Source organism: Boleophthalmus pectinirostris, unplaced genomic scaffold (genome assembly GCF_026225935.1).
Source record: "Boleophthalmus pectinirostris isolate CB_2022bp ecotype Guang Dong unplaced genomic scaffold, ASM2622593v1 HiC_scaffold_11, whole genome shotgun sequence".
Classification (NCBI taxonomy): Eukaryota; Metazoa; Chordata; class Actinopteri; order Gobiiformes; family Gobiidae; genus Boleophthalmus; species Boleophthalmus pectinirostris.
Window position 1 is genome coordinate 11499204 of NW_026570994.1, and position 18890 is coordinate 11518093.

Consider the following 18890-nt stretch of genomic DNA (forward strand, 5'->3'; position numbering starts at 1 on the left):
CAAAAGTTTTGCATTTCCTTAATAGTTTTAGAATAGTCTTAATTAAGTGTACCTTAACTTTAACTTCACAACAGAGGTAGAATAGAACTCATGGTAACATTAAATAAATTATATATATATTTCTAATATTTTTTTATTATTTTGAAAAATAGCATTTTTAATAATGAGTATCAGATGGGGTGGGACGAGATACAATTTCCACAATACGAGACAAAATGAGATTTGACATTCTTTATAATAAACAAATTGTGCAATCCAGTTCCCAATTTTGGCCTCACATTTTTTTTTTTAAATTTTATTTCATATTTTAGTTGCCATTCTAGTACTGCTTTTTGGTGCGTTATGCTGCTGTTACTGTTCCATCACATAATCTGTTTTGTCCAGTCCAGTTTTAACTCATGTATGTACAATCTTGTGGCAGAAGATCTTATCCCATTCCTAAAAACTTCTGCATACTTTAAGTCAGATTCATTTTTACTTGTCATTTTCAAGTTTACTGCACTCAGGCAACCCCAGTAAACTCACATAACTCCTCAGTGTGCATTTGACTGACTCATTTTCCCCCATTGAACAGTCACTATTTGTCTATTTGCCCCGCCTTGGGACCCACATTCTCTATTCCTACAGGGGCATCTCATGGATACACAAGCAACACAGGAAGTCAGGATATTTTCGCAGTGACCATGAATTCACTGGGGAAAGATTACAACAACTATAATGTCTTTTTTTTGAAAATACACTGGCAGTTCTTCACATTTCAACAGTTTTAAGTTGGACTAAATTACGTTAGATTATTTCCTACTACGCAGAGGGGATTTGATCATTATGTAACCAGGAAAAGGACAGAGAAAGTGTTCATTTTCAAGGCAGAACTTGGTGGGAGTGGGTCAGACACACCTGGAAGTCTCTCACAACGACTGTATTGTGCTGCAAGCTGCTGTAGACGGGGCTGAGGTTTGGCAGTTTTGCGTAGTTTTTTTGGAGTTTTGCTTTTCCCCTTTTCTTGGTGATCAGAATTTCATGAACTCAGAATCTGTTTAGCTTTCTTACCTCCCGTGTCAAAGACTTCGTCCTCATCCACATTGACCACGTGCCCGCCAGGGGAAAGGTGGGGGTCGCTGGGGGGAGGAGGGTACACATCCACAACTTCAAGAGGGACCTAAACAGACAAATATTACCTTGAAGCTATGCATTCTTACTGTAAGCTGACCCATGGTTCCACAGATCCACAGATCTGAGCTGTGACCTCTATTACCAGTCTCAGAGGAGTTATACAAGTTTAATGCTATACTGTGGAACATTCTAAGCAAAGCAATAAGACCTCCCTAGAGACAAGCAGATGGCATATTAGAAATGTTACACAGAGCACCTTTGGTAAACTTTAAAAATATAAATTAAATTTAGGAAATAACACAGTAACCTCTTATGTATTGTAATGTTTAAGGATCCTTTATTATGCAAAATTGATTCTTGTGAGCTTTAAGTCATGTTAGAATGTTGTTACCTCACCAAAAACATAACTGGAGTTGTGTTGTGTTTCATTCACTCATGTTTGAGTAACTGAAATGATCCAAACGATACTAGTGAATGTGTATGCAGTTGAAAAACATGGTGGACACTTCCTGTATTAATATTATCAAATGATGTCACAAGTGAGTGATTTCTGTTTTCTGAGAAGAACTCAGCCTAAATGTGCATGGTTTGTGTGTTAAACATGTGTGAATGAAACACAACAACAAACAAAACACCAGGCGTGATGATTTTACAACTTACAAATTTCAATGCTTTTTAATAATGGCATTACAATGACCCCAAATATGCATGTTTTTCAACCTCAGATGGCACCAAACAGACTACAGTTTCAAATCATTACATATGAAATCCATGACACAACTTACAACACTGCCATCTGAAAACCCCCTTTTTAGTTAACTGATCTTTTGGAGTAAATATAAAACATGCTGCCACACAAGCAGACATGGCCTCCCCACGGGCATTTTCAAAAAACACAAAAAAGATTGGTGCGATAGTTTCCCAATTTGTACCAGATGCATATGCTTCAAAGATTGTTTAATTAAAGAAACATGAAGAGGAAAGTAAGCAATTTTTGTATTCTGGGAAAATAAAATATTTTATAATGGTAGAACATCATCTGAGACAAAGTAAAAGTACATCTTCAAGAGTTATCTAAAAGAATGTAACTATAGAAGATAAACTACAAAATCTCTCTGCAGGAAGGTCTATAACCAGGGGCGGTCCTGGGGGCAGCAGTCGGTCCTTACTTTGTTTTTTACCGCAGGGACCCTCCGCACAGTTGAATAGATAGAATAGATTTTTTTTCCCTCACTGTTTTTATTTGTATTTTTTGTTTGCTCAAACTACAAATGTGTTAAATTTAAACCCTCAGCCTTTTCAGCAGGTCTCAAACAATAACAAAAAATACTTTTAGTAGAAAGTAGAAAGTAAAAAGTATCCCCTGTAAAATGTATTTAAGTAAAGTACAGATGCCTAAAACTTAAGTACTTAAGTACTGCACTTTACTACTTTAACTTTTTCCATCACTGTATTTGTAATAGTTTTAACTGGTGATTGGATCCACATTACTTACCTGTGGTGGTGCGTTCGCTGTCTCCTTGCGCAGTGGGGGAGGAGCATACTGCCTGGGCGGTACTTGAGGCCTTTCACTAGGCTCCGTCACTGGAACATCTTCAGTGCTATGTGGGGCAGGTGAGTCTTCAGTTGGGGGTGCATGGGTGACACCAGGTTCAACAGGCTCTGAGGGGTTTCCTCCCACGGGTGCTGTTGGATACTCGGGGTCCCCACCATTCTCAGGGTAATCTTCTTCTTCATCGTCATCTGGGCTGTAATTGTTATCCGAATATTCCTCGAGCTCAGCGTACTCTGGAGTGGTGGACTCCTTGAGAAGAAAAAGATCATACCATTAAATTAGTACATGAAATAGCTGTACCACTTTGTAACTACACCTTAATTAGCCTTAATAAAAGCCTGAACAAAGACTTCATTCATAATGACCAGATAGTTTATTAAGCATTATTCAGGCTTAGTAACTAGTACTTAAAGGTTCTCATAAGCAACACTGACTCATGTAAGCTTTAAGTCATTTTAGAATCCTGTTACCTCCTCAAAAACATATCCAGAGTTGTGTTTTGTTTCATTCACACACGTTTGAGTAATCATGCATTACTGGGCTGGACATCTCTAAAGCTCAAAATGCTCTGTTCCATGACATGAAGTGGTAGTTTTCAAGTTTACAGCTACCTTTTACCTTTTGTTTATTAGAGATTGACAATTCCAGGGCTGAAATCATCCAAATGATTCTAGTGAAGGTGTATAGTTTAAAAACACAGTGGAGCACTTCCTGTGTTAGCGCATGACATCACAAAGTGGAACAGAGTGCTTTTTGTTTGAGAGAAGAACTCAGCCTAAATTTTCTGGGTTTGTGTGTGAATGAAACAAAACAACCCCAGGTTTGTTTGTGATGAGGAAACAACATCACTGTACAGCAAAGATCAGAAAATAGCATAATATGGGCCCTTTAATTAGGGTTAGGGTAACAATTAAGTAATTAGTAATCCTGAATCATTAAAAGACTGAAAGAGCAGTGATAATGAAATGTTAACCAAAGCGCTTGTTTAAGATGATAATTCAATAAAGAAGTGAATTTACCAAGACAAACTCAAATCCTCTCGGTGGGGAAGTGGCCAGAAGTCCACCGAAAGAGGCAGGTACGATGTTGTTGAAAGAGTAACGGTTTCCAGTGTGAAAAAGCCAAACTCCAGGAATTCCAGTATTGCCAACCCTTGAGAAAAAAAACAAACAAACATATTTTAGAAAGTTGTATACATTTACAGATAAAAAATTACAATGAAGCAATAGCCACTATTAGCACTAGCCAAATGTTGGAAGATTACAAATTGCCAGATGGTTTTGACACATACTTGAGCACCACAACAAAATTGGGAATACACTGGGACTCAACCAGAAACTAAACTCGGACCAGAACAGGACCAGAACTGGACCAAACCACATCTACACATCTGGTCAAAAAACAAAATGAAATAGAAACACAAGCATTTTAGACGTCATAAAACTGAAACAATAGACGTGACCGCACCCTTTTCCTGATGATTTTCAAAAACAAACCAATTATATAATCACATGCAAAAATGTTAAAATAATTGTGGCAAGTGGAAATTGCGTTAGAAACTATCGAAAAAGAACTAGCCACAGTAGCAAGTGAGCAAAAAAGGTAATACTGTCTTTCATAGACAGATAGAACTTAATCAGTCATTTGTAACTGTAACACTATCAGTGAAAATTTTAGACAGACCATCTTATTCAGTGTTTTTGTTTGTTTACTGTTTTCAACATTTTAGACACAAGACATCAAATATATGATCTGTAAAATATGTGGAATGAAATAGCAAAGAAAAAAGGTAAAAGTCTTATATTACACAAAATTGACTCTTGTGAGCTTTTAGTGATGTTAGAATGTTATTCCCTCACCAAAACCATAGCTGGAATTGTGTTTTTTTCATTCACACATGTTGGAGTAACTGTTTATTATTAGTCTGTCAAGAGCCCCCAAAGTTCAAATGCTCTGTTCCATCTTGTAATGTTATGAAGCGGTAGTTTTCAATTAATAGCTCCTTTTACTTTCCTTTCCTTTTTGTTCAGTAGAGACTGGCAAATCCAGGTCTGAAATGATTCTAGTGTAGGTTTATAAAGTTTAAAAATACAACACACAACATTACCACATGACATCACAATGAGTGTTTCCTGTTTAAGAGAACAACTCAGCCTAAATATGTAGGGTTTGTGTGTTTAACATGTGGGAATGAAACAAAACACAACTCCAGATATGAGATGAAATGATTATAACATAGATAAGGAAGCTTATATTATAAGTTATATTCAAATCCAGTGCTGCAGACCCTTGGACTTGAGTGTGAGTTTCTTAAAGGAAGTCTCCTGAAATGGTTTTCAAATCACAGCTGTGCCTGATCTGGGTCAAAAATGCAAAAAGTATAAACCACGGTCAAAGCAAAGGTTGTCTCGTTTTTAAAAATTTAGTTCCAAGATATTTTGAGTTCATTTTTTGTTTCCTACTATGTATCCATTCAGAGTTTTGATGCTTTCAGTGAGAATCTACAATACAAATAATCATAGAAATAAAGAAGAACGATAATTGAAAAAGTACGTCCAAACTTTTGACTGGTAGTGTATGTCTTTCTTCATAGTATAATATGTACATTGCCACAAGGAAAAAGCATGTATAAGAGAGGCTGCCACTCATAGTTTTGATACTTTCAGTGAGAATCTACAATGCAGATAATCATAGAAATAAAAAAAGAACAATACATTAAACAGTGCTTCCAAACTTTTGACTGGTAGTGTATATCTTACCTCATATTATACATTGTCACAAGGAAGCAGTATAAGAGAGGCTTCTAGTATGTGCTGGACAACATCTATCAAAGTTAATAAGGGTTTTCTACTCACTGGTAGAGGTTTTTCACACTCTGCTCATCACTTGTCACACTGTAGTGGGGCCCCTCTGTTCTGGAAAAGACAAAATACGCCACTTCTCCTCTGCTGAAGCCCACTCTAGCAGGAAGCTGAATCTCCACATTATAGGACTCCTTTGAACACACAAAAGCAATGTTAAGGCCAGCTTAGAGAATAGAGATTTAGAAAAAATATCTGACAAGTATTAGGCTTAGACTAACAGTATTGATCCACAGGGGAAATTATTTGGACACAATAGCTCACACACCACAATATATTATAATTATAATAAAAAAGAGCAAAAATTTAAATGGTAATTTTAAAAAAAGTAGCAAAAAACAAGTGACGGGTGTCAAAAAAGGCATAATTATATGAATATATGCAAATGCCATACCCAGAATAAGTAACAAAAATATAAAATTATGAAATGGCAATTTAATAGTCCTACAAGAATCACATTTCAGTACATGTTTGTGCAGATTTAAACTTACAAGGTTTGCAGATTTTTTTATAGTATATATGTAGTATATATGTTAATAGAAAAAAATATGGTACTTAAAAAGAGTTGGTTATTGTGTCCATTCAAATTTTTTGCAGTCCCGTTATGCACTATATCAAAGTCCTTTGTCTGCACTCTTACCTTTGGCCTGGTCCCAAAGAAATTCAAGCCATCTTCAGGATAGAGGAAGACAACATATGAATCTCTCTCATCGTACCCAATAACAGCCTGGAACGTATTGACCTGCGTAAAGGTAAAAAACAATATGTCATTCATTTGGAAGCAGGGGTACCAGACAGGAGACCAGCTGTTTGGATAGAGGTAATTCTAGTGTCGGGGTATACAGTCATCTTTACTCAAGTGCTCTCTAAATCTATTAACACCTAGACTACATATTTAAACTTCACACCTTCCTCTCCTCCCCCGTCTCCTCCTCTTCCTCTTCTTTCGTGTCAGGACTTCTCACTCCTAATTCTCTTCTGCGTATGTCCCCCCCATTGTCATTTGACACACTGACCTAACCAGCTGGCCTATTGCACGGTAACTTCACAGTGACAGTTTAACATGCGATTTTATGGCAAGATTTCAGGATTTGGAAACATGTTACCACCTTTATGTGGGATTTGGACTATAAAACAAGCCACATTTGAAAAACGTTAGTGTTTCGGTGTTTTCTTTTTTTTTTTTCCTCTCATAATCTTAATTCACTTTTCTCTCCCTGTCTTCTCTATCTCTGTCTCAACCCCCAGTCCAGATGTGCAGATCCACAGCTGGCTTCCTGTGCGTCTGGCCTTCTTTCACCACGATGTTGCAATGCGTAAAGCACCAGACATTATTACAATAGGCACTGGTATTGTAATGACGTCTAGCTGTAGCACAACCACCCGCAGATGTCCCCCCCAACCTATACAAAAAAAATGCATGTGTGTGTGTGCGTATCCCTAATTATTCACATCAACATCTTTAAGCTATCTTCTTCATGTAGGTGGGCGTGGGATTGTCCGCAGCCTATGGGCACGGTGTAATTAGTTGGGAGGGGGTCCGAGAGACGGTGGAGCTAAAGCGCATTGGATTTTGGTTTCTTGGTTATTATTGCTGTTATATAAGTCGGCGTGCTTTTTAGTTGCATCCAAGTCCTGCAAAGTATAAAATAACTGAAGATAATGGGGTAAAATTGAGTGAGTGTTAACTGATATACTAAGTTAGACCAATTTAATGATAGCAGTTCAATGCGTAAAAGCCCAAAAAAATTAAAATGAGAATAATAAACAAGTAACATATGCCAGCAAGATGTGTTTCAGGCTAGACTTTGTATTCTTGTTAATGTTGCCAATTCTCCTTCTGCTAACTGTAACACAGCCATGGAAAGTAACAATATAAAAATAAAAGTACAATACTTAAATAAAATTTTTAGTTATCTGTGCTATACTTAAGTTTTACAGTGGATATTTTACTTCATTTGAGAGCATGTATCTGTACTTTTTACTCCACTATATTTTAGATCTGAACTGAAAAGCCAAAAGTACTTTTCTTTATGGGTTGAGGCCTGCTGAAATTAGTTAAAAGTCTCAACTTTGCTCAAACCAAATACATATAAACAGCTAGAAATGTTCAGAAATCAATTGAACATTAAAAAAAAGAAAAATTAAAATCACTATATTTGATGCTTTAAATATCTAAAATTCTCTGCAAAATATTTTTACTTCTTACTCTTACTCAAAATTTTTAAACAGGTACTTAAATACTTCGACTTCTAGATTTGTTCATTACTTTTACTTGAGTAATCTTTTGCCACGGTATCTGTACTTTTACTTAAGTAATAAAACTGAGTACGTCATCCACCACTGTTGTAACATGACCCAGGTGAGGTGCCTTTAGCCCGAGGCAGCAAACAACTACACAATGGCTATTTGCAGGACCAATGCAATAACAACAGACAATTGACTCTCACATTCACTGACCACTCGTTTGGTTCTGCTCTAATCCTGTTCTAGTCCTAGTTCAGTCCTCATCTAGTCCAGGTTTAGATCCAGAATTAGATTTGGATTTATGTGTGTGAATATTGGCTACGCAGATTTACCACTTCAAGTTATGCATGCTTTGATGAATGTCATCTGGTCACTTTAAGCATCTTAGCACTTGGCTAATCTAGAATGTAAAACCTTATTTGTGATGGAAATATAGCATAAAATAGCCATGTGTGTAATGATGATTTGCTCAAAATTTTAACTTTTTTTAAACAGCTTTTTTACCTTTTTTCCTTCAAAGTACATTTTAACATTCTAATAAATCTTGTAGTTTTAATGCCTAATTTTGAATCCATAATTATTTTATATTTTTAAATAAGTTTTATTTTATGGCTGTTTTATAAAGGTCCTAAATGACCCAAAACTGACTCTTGTGAGCTTTGCCATGTTTAAGTAATCCTTTATTTCATCTCCAAGGCTCAAAATGCTCTGTTCCACCTTGTGATGTCATGAAGAGATACCTTTTACCTTTAGCTGAGTAAAGATTGGCAATTCCTGAGCTGAAAGTGTGCAGAGAGTGTTTTCTGTTTGAGAGATGTTTGATTTGTTTGTTCAGTGTGTGCCTGAAACAAAACAGAACCCCAGGTATGATAAGGGAGCAACATTAAAATATAGATCAGAAAATAGACACTGTATTGGACAGATAGCGGTTCTCTTGCTTTATCTTAAAACATTAATATACATACTTTGAGTCCTATCTCCCCTCTCTAATACCTGTGTGGCCATCTCCAGCTTGTGTGTCTAGTCTTCTCTGCTTTCACATACTATCTCTGGTCCTCTTTACACACTCACAGCTGGAGGACAACAAATTGCTGCCAACACATCAAAGACCACGAGGGCCAGAGAAGAGCTGATGTGTGTGGGGCACGGAGACGTCTCAACCCCCCCTTTAAAACCTCTCCCTCTGGTGTCTCTCTCTTTCTGTTTACTCCCAAGGGCGTTTCATCACACCTCTTGTAAAAGGCTGTGCTGTCCTAACACTCCCAGATTCAGGTGCCTATCCCCCCAAGTCTTTGCTGTCGTGACTGTTTTGAATCTGGGGGTGATGACAGCATTAGGGGGTCTCCCAAAACACAACATGGTAGATAAAAGCAAATGTGTAAAAGCAGGAAGTGTATTCAGATAATGGGTCTTCATTAATGAAAAGGTACAATGTTATTTTAGCACTTACTTGCTGATTTTTTAATGTTAGTGGTGACTTAAAGCAGACCTGTAAGTGTCTCATGGGTTATTTTATGGAAGAGTGGTTTTGTAACACTACAAATCTGGCTCATCTGAAGTTAATTAATTGCTTAAACGGATTTAATGTGATATTTTTCTCCCAAAATTGTAATTCACAACTTTAAAAAAATGATTACTACTGTCATGCATGTATGGCTAATTTAAAGGGTCCATATTATGCTATTTTCTGATCTATGTTATAATGTATCTTCATCAAAAACATACCCATGGCATTTTGTTTCATTCCTACATCTTTATCACACAAATCCTGTATATTTAGGCTTCTTAGTTCTTCTTAAACTGAAAATCCACCTTGTGATGTCATGTGGTAATAAAAAAGTGCTCCACTGTGTTTTTAAACTTCATACACCTTCAGAATCTTTTGGATCACAAAGTGGAACAAAGTATTTTGAGCTATGGAGTTGCAGACAAATAATAAAGGATTACGCTAACATGTATAACCTGGCTTAAACTTCACAAGAGTCAGTTTTGCGTAATATAGGACCTTTAATTCACAGCAAAAAGCATATGTCTCAACTCCACGTACACTTTATAAACCGTAATATGGCCTTAGTCATCTGTTACTAAACAACACAATTTATTACGGCAGTGTTTAAAATTGTTTAGCATTTAGATAAATTCAACTCATTCATAGCTTCCTCTGTTTTGATTATATTAGCAGTGCGAGCGAGTCTTCTAACCCAGACATAAAGTAAACCGGAGTTAAGTGAACCAACTGGCTGTTTCAAATGTAGCGGATCATGTAATAATTATCCGGGCTTGATCCCACTCTCGTAGCAGGAAAAGCAGGAGTGTTGTGAAGAGCTTATTTGTTGCTTGTGGGTTTTCAAAGTTTTTGGGCCACAGACAGCGCAGCAGAAATGAGTGGAGACACGGAACAGCTGTGGAGCAGTTGCCAGCCTCACCAGAGTGCGACCAACTGAGAAGTCTACACCGTGGGAACTGCCAAAAAATGTGCAACTACATCATACATACTAGTACATGGACACATAAGACAAGACTATGCCAAAAATTCTTGGTCACTCTTTCTGTCAATGTTAATGTCCAGAAATTGGGTTATTGTGAAAGATTATATCAGGCTTTTATTACACTGTTTTCTGTTCTGTGCTATAATATATAATGTTCCGGCATTGTGTTTTGTTTTATTCACATATGTTTAACACCAAATCCTGCATATACAGTATATTAGGCTGTGTTCTTCTCTCAAACAGAAAACACTCCACCTTGTGATGTCATGTGGTAAGAAGTGCTCCACTGTGTTATTAAAACTCCACACTTTCACTAGAATCATTTGGATCATTTGAGCTCTAAAATAGTCAGTCTCAAAGGCAACTTGACTTCTAATAAGCTACTAAATTACTGCTTCATGACATCACAAGGTGGAACAGAGCATTTTGAGCTTTGGAGATGTAGACAGACTAATAATAAAGGATTACTCAAACATGTATGAATGATACAAAACACAACCCCAGGTATGTATTTGAGGAGTTTAATTTTACAGTAAATTCACATTTGAGCAATACTTGACCCTCTGCCATTCCTACTTGTACTTCCTACAACTATGAAATGTTCTCCGTATGATGAAATATTCTGAAGACTTTGAAATGCTTTTATAATCAACTCTGTGGTGGAAAATATAACTGCTTTTCTTAGACATGAATGGTTGGCGAGTTTGATGCATGCTGCTGCCACTAAACCAGAAGCCAATGACTCTACCAGTAATTAGCGATGACGAAATGTTGCCATGTCCAGCGCCCGGCCGCAAATCTAAGTACGAAGGGTTATTTGAGCTCTTATTATTAGGGACTGTTTAAAGTCAAATCAAAAAGTCCACCAAGGATTCAAATATAAACAGCCTGTGCTTTGAGTCCTGATGAGTATTTGAAGGGGGCGCTCCATGTCACTGCAAGAGGTCCCAAAGTAAGCAAACATGCCCTGGACAAATATGTAGCTATTGTGGAGAGGCTAGCTGTCTTTGGGGAGTGTTTTGGCAAATTGAAATGGCCTTGGCTTTGATACTACGGTTACAAGTTCAAGTGTGCATAGCTGTCATTTTGAATTCATTTTACAGGGCCAATATTAGGCTGTTGTTTCCTCATCACAAACGTACCTAGAGTTGCTTTTTGTTTCATTCAATTTGACACCCAAGCCCTGCATGTTTAGGCTGAGTTCTTCTCTCAAACTGAAAACACTGTTCCACTTTGTGATGTCATGATGTAATATAGCAAGTGCTCCACTGTGTTTTTAAACTCCTACACCTTCACTAGAATCATTCGGTTGATTTCAGCCTGGGAATTGCCAATTTCTACTGAACTAGATATGGGTATAGTAAAATGTAGATATTAACTTGAAAACTATGATTACATGACATCACAAGGTGGAACAGAGCATTTTGAGCTTTGGAGATGTAGACAAACTAATAATAAAGAGTTACTCAAATATGTGTGGATGAAATTAAACACAACTCCAAGTATGTCTTTTGATGCTGTTACAACATGTTGTATGTTACATGACATTACAGCTACAAGAGACAATTGTGTGTATTTTAAGACCTTTATTGTGTGCTATTGGAAAACTCCATAACCTAAAATTATTCCTAATGCTTTAATTGACGCTGTGATTCGAAGCAATAAAATGGTCACGTAAAAGCAGAAATTTAAGCTAAACATTACTGATGACACACAGAAGGCCAAAGTCTCTGTGTAAATGGGTTTAGTCATTAGCAAACCCTCAACATAGTAGCAGATACAACAGGCTGTGTGTTAGCCCTCAAAAGGGAAGTAATTACATGCCAATTATGATAGCAGTCCATTTAAGTGGCTAATTTCAAAGAAAAACATGTGTCTACTCAAGAAGTGTGAGAACCAATCTTCACCCCTGTCCTGTTACCAAAGCTCTATCACTGCAGCATTTGGGTCCCCTCCCCCTTTTTACTTTTCAATGGTGCAGACCCTAGTGACAAGCACACACCTACGTTAATCAGTTCTCACAGACATACCACCCGCCCCAAATCTACCCCTCTGGCTAGTGACTTCAAAGAAAGATGCTATCAAGAGAGGGGGCAATGGGGCAAATCCTAGGCCGAAACAGGGCAGAGTAGTACTATCTGACAATCCTTGTTTTTAAAGGGCCCGTATTATGCTGTTTTCTGATCTGTGTTACAAAGTTGTTTCCTCATCACAAACCCGGAGTTGTGTTTTGGTTCATTCACACATGTTTATCAAATCCTTCTTATTTAAGCTTTAGCTGAAAGCACTTGTGATGTCATGTGGTAATACTGGAAGTGCTCCAGTGTGTTTTTAAATTCCACGCACCTTCACTAGAATCATTTGGATCATTTCCACCCTGGAATTGCCAATCTCTACTGAACTATATAGGACCTTTAAAATTGCAAAACAGGCAGCCCTTAGAATTTGGGAAAGCGAAGGGAGCAGACTAGAATAAACTAGGTAAGCAGTGATTCCATGCTAATTGCAAAAAAACAAGGCAAATCTAAGCTTATCTTATCACACCTCTATCCATTGTGCCAGTCCCAAGCCATACTATGCAAAGGGGGCTGTATCAGGAGCTTTTTAAACTGTGTCAATTTAAAGCAGATAGGAATTTGGGTGGTAGAAAGAGTGATAATGATAAGAAGAACAGATAAAGCTGTGTTTGTAAAGCGTCTGTATGCTAAGGGACTATTTAGAAATGTAAACTTGAAGCTAAATTTGGCTAATCTAATCAGTAGGGGCCATAAAATACTTGTATATTACATGCACACACATTCCACCTCATTGGTTCGTTAACTTTATGCCAGTTCTAAACCCGGACAAACAGCAAGACTTAAGTGTCCTGTCTGGAAGGGCATCTGACATAAATTCCCATTCTTGTCTTTTCTCTAAGGGTTACAAAAAGCGCACTAAACTTCTGCACTAAATGTCAATTTTGTCAATGGAGGAAGAGAGGAGGAAGCCTTAAATGAACTTTGAGTAAACAGCCATCTCCTTGGTGTTTTTTGCCTAAACCACCAGCCCCTTCATCGCTCCATCCCACACGCTGCGCGCTGCCAACAACAAAGTCCCGTTTGATCAGCACGCCCTACATGCTTCTCTTTATACAGGGGGTCCCACTAAATCTTCCTTCAGACACACAATGCAAACTAATGTCCCCAAATACATTTATTAACTGGGGAGGAAGTGGGAGTCAATCCAAGCGTGAAGCCTTTACCTGCGTATAGTGTGTGAACCGGAGAGGGGGGTGTAAATGACTGGAACGGGGGCCACTTTGATGACCCCCGCAGATGACCTATGACCTCTCGGAAAAGGTTAAGAGGCAGATTAGGAGGGGACCGAGGATTACAAACAAGACCCCCCACTTTAGCCAGATTACGAGCGATGCACAGTTTCCAGGAATTTGACTGTCTCTTCAGCAAAACAAAATGACAAATATTTGTTGGTGTTTACCTTGTTGGTTGGCCGTTTCTTGGGATCATCTTCGTACGCGGCCACATTTTCCCAAGTTGCCACTACAGCGTGCGTGGGAGCGAATCTTGCATCTGGGAAACCTCTGTTCACTTCCTGGATGAGCAAATGTTTGAATGAATTAATGGGAAAATGAATGGTGAAATGGTTTAAACTAATGAAAATTGATGAAAGGAAATTGAATGTAGTTATTAACAAAAAAGCATTATTTGAACGTACAAGCTAAAAAATGAGCTTTCTTACCCTGGCCACTCTGTTGAGCACACTGGGCGTTTCAGTTACTCTATAGTAGATCTGCCCTTGTCCGTTGCTTGTATCGATATCAGCAAGGAAAGGAGCTACAACAGGAAAATCAGTCGGAAAGCCATCGTCTACATATTGCTTTTCCATGGGGAGGTCCTGAGCCGAGATGATGCCATTGGTAGCCACCTAGAGAGAGATAGAGTTAAAGTTAAACTAGGCACATTTCAGTCAAGTTCAGTCATCTCAATTTATCCCTTCATAAAACCACTGGATTTCCATTTTGAACAGCAATAACAACTTAATAGACTTGTAGAATCCTCTGTAAATCACTACTACCTCCCCTAAGCCCCAAACGGCTCCCTTGTATAGTGCAATCTTCTCAAAATGTTGTACACTGGACAATTTTACAACAAGTAGTCACACACTGAACTGACTGACTTTTAATAGGAATCTGATGGAGATTTGTTATTATAGCCTCTCTGTAGAAATCATCCCAACTGTTGAATGAAATATGTTTAGATTGGCCTAAAAAGCAACGCCATTTGTTACAAGAGAAATGTAAGCAGTCATTTATAAAACAACATAGTCAGGCATTCTGAAGCTAATCTAATATGATAGGTCTATATATTACACTGCATTTTGAGACATCAACTCTTAGCATAGTCAACTATAGCAAAATATATAAAAACTATAAAAGTTTTGGGTATCACCTGAATGAAGATAGGTAACTAAGTGCTCAAAACAACAGAAGCATGACTGTAATAAAAGTATACTTACATATAGTTGAGGGAAGGACGTGTCGTAGAAGTACAGGGGTCTTGGCAGGGTCAGCACTTTGGACGTCTCATCGTCGCCTTCAGCTAAAATGAGATCTCCACTGAGAGAGCCATAGGGGAACATGTCGGTTCTGTGGATGCCCGTGACCACACGCAGACTGCCGCAGCAGCAGAGCAGCCACACGGCCAGCGCTTGTCCCCTGTCCATGTTTGAGCTCCGGACCTGAGAGAGCGGGACGGATGGACTGAGACAAGTCGCGCTCCTCTCCACGGCCTCTGATAGTCCGCTAAGAGGGTGGGGCGAGCGCAACTTCAGGCACGCTCTGATTGGTTGACGTGAGTTGATCGACAGCAGGTTGGAATAGGAGGAAGAGTGAGGAGGTAACATCTGGCTCAAATTTAACAAAAGGCAAACGGTGTATTTTAAATCCAAATGCATGTATATTTTTTTTTCAAATTAAAGTGAATTTAAAGTTAACAATAATAGTGCATATAGAGGATACTTAAATGTTTACTACGAAAAGCGATAACCTGATTGAATTTCAAATAAACATGCTCCATGACTTTTCAATCACTGAGAGTTTTGTGACTGTGGCACAAAAGCAAACTCTACCGCAATCAGTAGGTATTTGGCGCCACGTAGTGCTCACATAAAGCATTGCAACAGTCGTGTCCTCATATCTTTTAGTCGTTTTGCATTTATGTAAAAACTGTGTAGTTTTACGCGCAAGGCCTGTAGGGAAAAGGGAATAGAAAAAAAAACGTGAACCGAAAAATACATGCACGAGGAAAAAAAATTTAATTAATAAATACATGCACTCGGAGAAAAAAACAAAACAAAACAAAAAAAATCTTAACCACAACTTAAAAAAAATCGTTAGTAATTTTATCACGGAGAAATGTTATGTATTGTCAAGTATCAGCAATGAAGCTCAGTGACTCTTAATTTATGTTGTACTTACAGATACAAACCAGCAGGTGGAGACAAAGACAAGTATAAAACTGTAAACCTAGTCACATCACATAATCGCTGATTCAGTTCCAATTCTGGTAAAACTATAAAGCCTACACTGTGGTTCTCATGTGGTATAATGACAGCCCACTATTCTGCATATATGTGCCCTGGTATATGCTGTATAGCCTATTGCAGTGTTATTGGCTGAAATGTCAACTTCTGTATGCCATTTCACCTTTTCCATTTTGTACATCAGATCATTGCTCACTAAATCAATAAACTCATCAATGATTCAGATGTAGACCATTAGGCAAACCACACACATAGATACACATACACACACAGACATAAGGGACAGTGCATAGCTTTGGCATATAAAATGGTAGAATACACTGCCCCAGAGGTGAACAATACAACAGCATGGTCAGCGACTCCATCAACAAAGCCATGAGCAGACTTTATGAGCTGTGGGTTTGAGCCTTCATGGGTAATTACATTAGACATTCAATAAAGCATTCGTCTAAAGCTTCTGTGCCACTTGGATCAATGGCACCTGCTTAAGTGTAGATTTAAGATAAGAGAGATTTTAAAATCCAGGAATCAATTAACTTCACTGCTGTTATTTTCAGACTTAGTGACTACACAAACTATAATTAACACAAATTGTTACTGGAGATGTTACCAGTGGTGGAATTTAATGAAGTAAAAGTAGTGAAGAACTAAATAAAAACTGTAGTTATCTTAACTTAAGTACATTTTAATGTGGACACTTTTTACTTTTACTTCACTTCACTACATCTGAGAGCAGGTATCTGTACTTTCTACTCTGCTACATTTTTAAAGAGGGCTGAAAAGTAAAAGTATTTTTCGTTCTTGTTTGAGATCTGCTGAAAAGGCTGAGGATTTATTTTTACTCTTACTTAAATATTTTTATTTCCTCAATACTTTAACTTGAATTTTTTTTTTTTTCTCCTGTATCTGTTACTTTTACTTTAGTAACAAATTGAGTGTTTCTTCCACCACGAGTTGGCTTATGAATAAGATTTAAGATAAGTCATTTTAAGATCCAACACCAATTAACTTGATGCCATTATTGTCGGAGTACTAGTGACTACACAAACTATAATTAGCATAAATCGTTACTGGGGCTGTTACTAAGCTGTAATTAATGCCAGTGTAGTAAAGCGATACGATACAGTAAAATAGCTGTCTTGTAAAAGCACATGTAATGACGCAAGAGGAAAACCTGCCCAGGATTCCACTGTGAGAACAATCTATAAATAACTACAGGTTGTGAACTGTAACCTCATGCACATTAACAACTGCGCTTAGCTGAGAGAGTAGAAGTGAAAAGTACTGATATACCTGCCATGATAATTACTATTTTGAATTATCGTTCAATATATAAAAGTTGGAATAATATTTTTGTGGGGTCAGTATTTACCGTGTGTACATTTTCTTATCATTATTAGGAAATGTTTTATTATTTTTGAATATATGGTGCGATTTGTGCCACATAAGGTTGAATTAATAACTTCTATGACTACATGATTACAGATACAATTCTGCTGTTTATTTTGCAGCTAATTTTTTGTACCAGTATTGTAGATTTAGAATATGTTTTGAGGTGCAAATCTGCTTTTAGGTTTTTGTGTCAGTGGCAAAAATCATCATCTATATTTACTTCAGCAGTATATATCACACTTCAGAATTTGTTACCATGACAGACCTAAATATCGACACTGTAAAACATAACTCAAGTCAGTAATAATGAATCGAAAAAGTATTAAGAGTAGGGTTTGTCAGTTAGTATCCTTTACTAGTACTACAGGCTACAGCTACTACTAGTCCACCACTGCTACTACTACTTGTACAACTACTTTCATGAATAACTTAGTTCTGCTTACTTGGCCCAGGCACTTGCACGTCTAAACCAATACTTCTATCTGAAACTGTTGGGACAAGAGTTTGACAGGAATGTAACAATAACCAAAAAAGATTTCACACACAAAAAAATTGTAGACCATCACAATATATCAAATTACAAGTTTCTTTGCTTAAATGAATAGTTATGGTGCAGCAACAGATAAAAAACAGAGGAAACTACATAGACCATGATCATTTCCTCTGTTTCAGCATAGAATACATGAAGAAATAAATGTTATAAGCACTTTTAAATCTTAGTTCTCTGGATTAATTGTTCTCAAGGCATTTTAAAAGGAAAAAGTAGCATATTCAGAGTTTTGTTAGCCTCAAAATATTGTAAATATTGTACAGAGAGATGTATATTGTGAAAATATTGTACAAAGAGATTTGGATATTATTACTTCCCTAGAGTCTAATTCTGGAAAACATAAATGTCCACACTGTATAATAGAAAAAGAATGGGCAAAGAATAATCCCGAAGTACAGAAAGTAGACAAACATTACAATTAGATGAGCATTAATGGAGCAAAATGCAGGGAGTTTTCTGAAATAGTTGTAATAGCCCTTTTAATGCTTTCAGAGCGAGCTACTAAATTCTGAGAAAGAAACAAAAGAATGATTTGAATTTATTATACACACTGGCCACAGTAACCGCCTAATAACTTGATAGCTCACATCAGTCAAAAAGTTTTAATGTGTGAAACTGAGCAGAGCAAGAAAAGTGCAGTAAAACAAGATGTATAATTAGCATTGTGTGTGGTCAACATTTCAATGCTAATGACTGTAGAGTATCAAATGACAAAAAGAATAATGTTATAGTAAAATTGGGCCAAAATAACCTAAAATGTCAGTTTATGTTCGTGTGTGCCGCCACAGTACATTTGAAACTACCAATGACGGTTCAAGTTTTTTTAATTCTCACTTGACCGTATCAGTTACCAAATTACACACATCCCCATATGTGCCTTGGAAGCAATTAAGACGCAAATAAATGCTATATCACTATCCCTATCAAATGCCATGAAGTGAATAAATGTAATGTAATGTAATGTAACTAAATATTAATTCGTAATTCTCCAGAATTTTAGGATAAAAGCACCTGTTCCCTTTAGGACAGTTAACAGCTCATATGGTTATTCTTAAATGAGTAGTGGTTCCTAAAAGTGATGCTTATTAAAATCCCTCGCGACTGAATATTCAAAAAGTGGGCGTGCGTAAAGGCGCTGACAT

General features: G+C 37.3%; 1 protein-coding gene across 1 annotated transcript in view; it reads right to left on the bottom strand.

The window, feature by feature from the left end:
• Nucleotides 1-15013, bottom strand: part of nid2a (nidogen 2a (osteonidogen)) — a 50272-nt gene extending 35259 nt beyond the window's left edge. Inside the window, exons 1-8 of the mRNA XM_055163163.1 lie at nucleotides 14781-15013; nucleotides 14004-14189; nucleotides 13743-13856; nucleotides 6170-6271; nucleotides 5524-5663; nucleotides 3688-3820; nucleotides 2609-2917; nucleotides 1051-1159 (exon numbers count right to left, since the gene is read on the bottom strand). Coding sequence (XP_055019138.1) covers nucleotides 1051-1159; nucleotides 2609-2917; nucleotides 3688-3820; nucleotides 5524-5663; nucleotides 6170-6271; nucleotides 13743-13856; nucleotides 14004-14189; nucleotides 14781-14987 — 1300 coding nt within the window. The 5' untranslated portion in view covers nucleotides 14988-15013. The remainder of the gene's footprint in view (nucleotides 1-1050; nucleotides 1160-2608; nucleotides 2918-3687; nucleotides 3821-5523; nucleotides 5664-6169; nucleotides 6272-13742; nucleotides 13857-14003; nucleotides 14190-14780) is intronic.
• Nucleotides 15014-18890: the final 3877 nt, after the last annotated feature.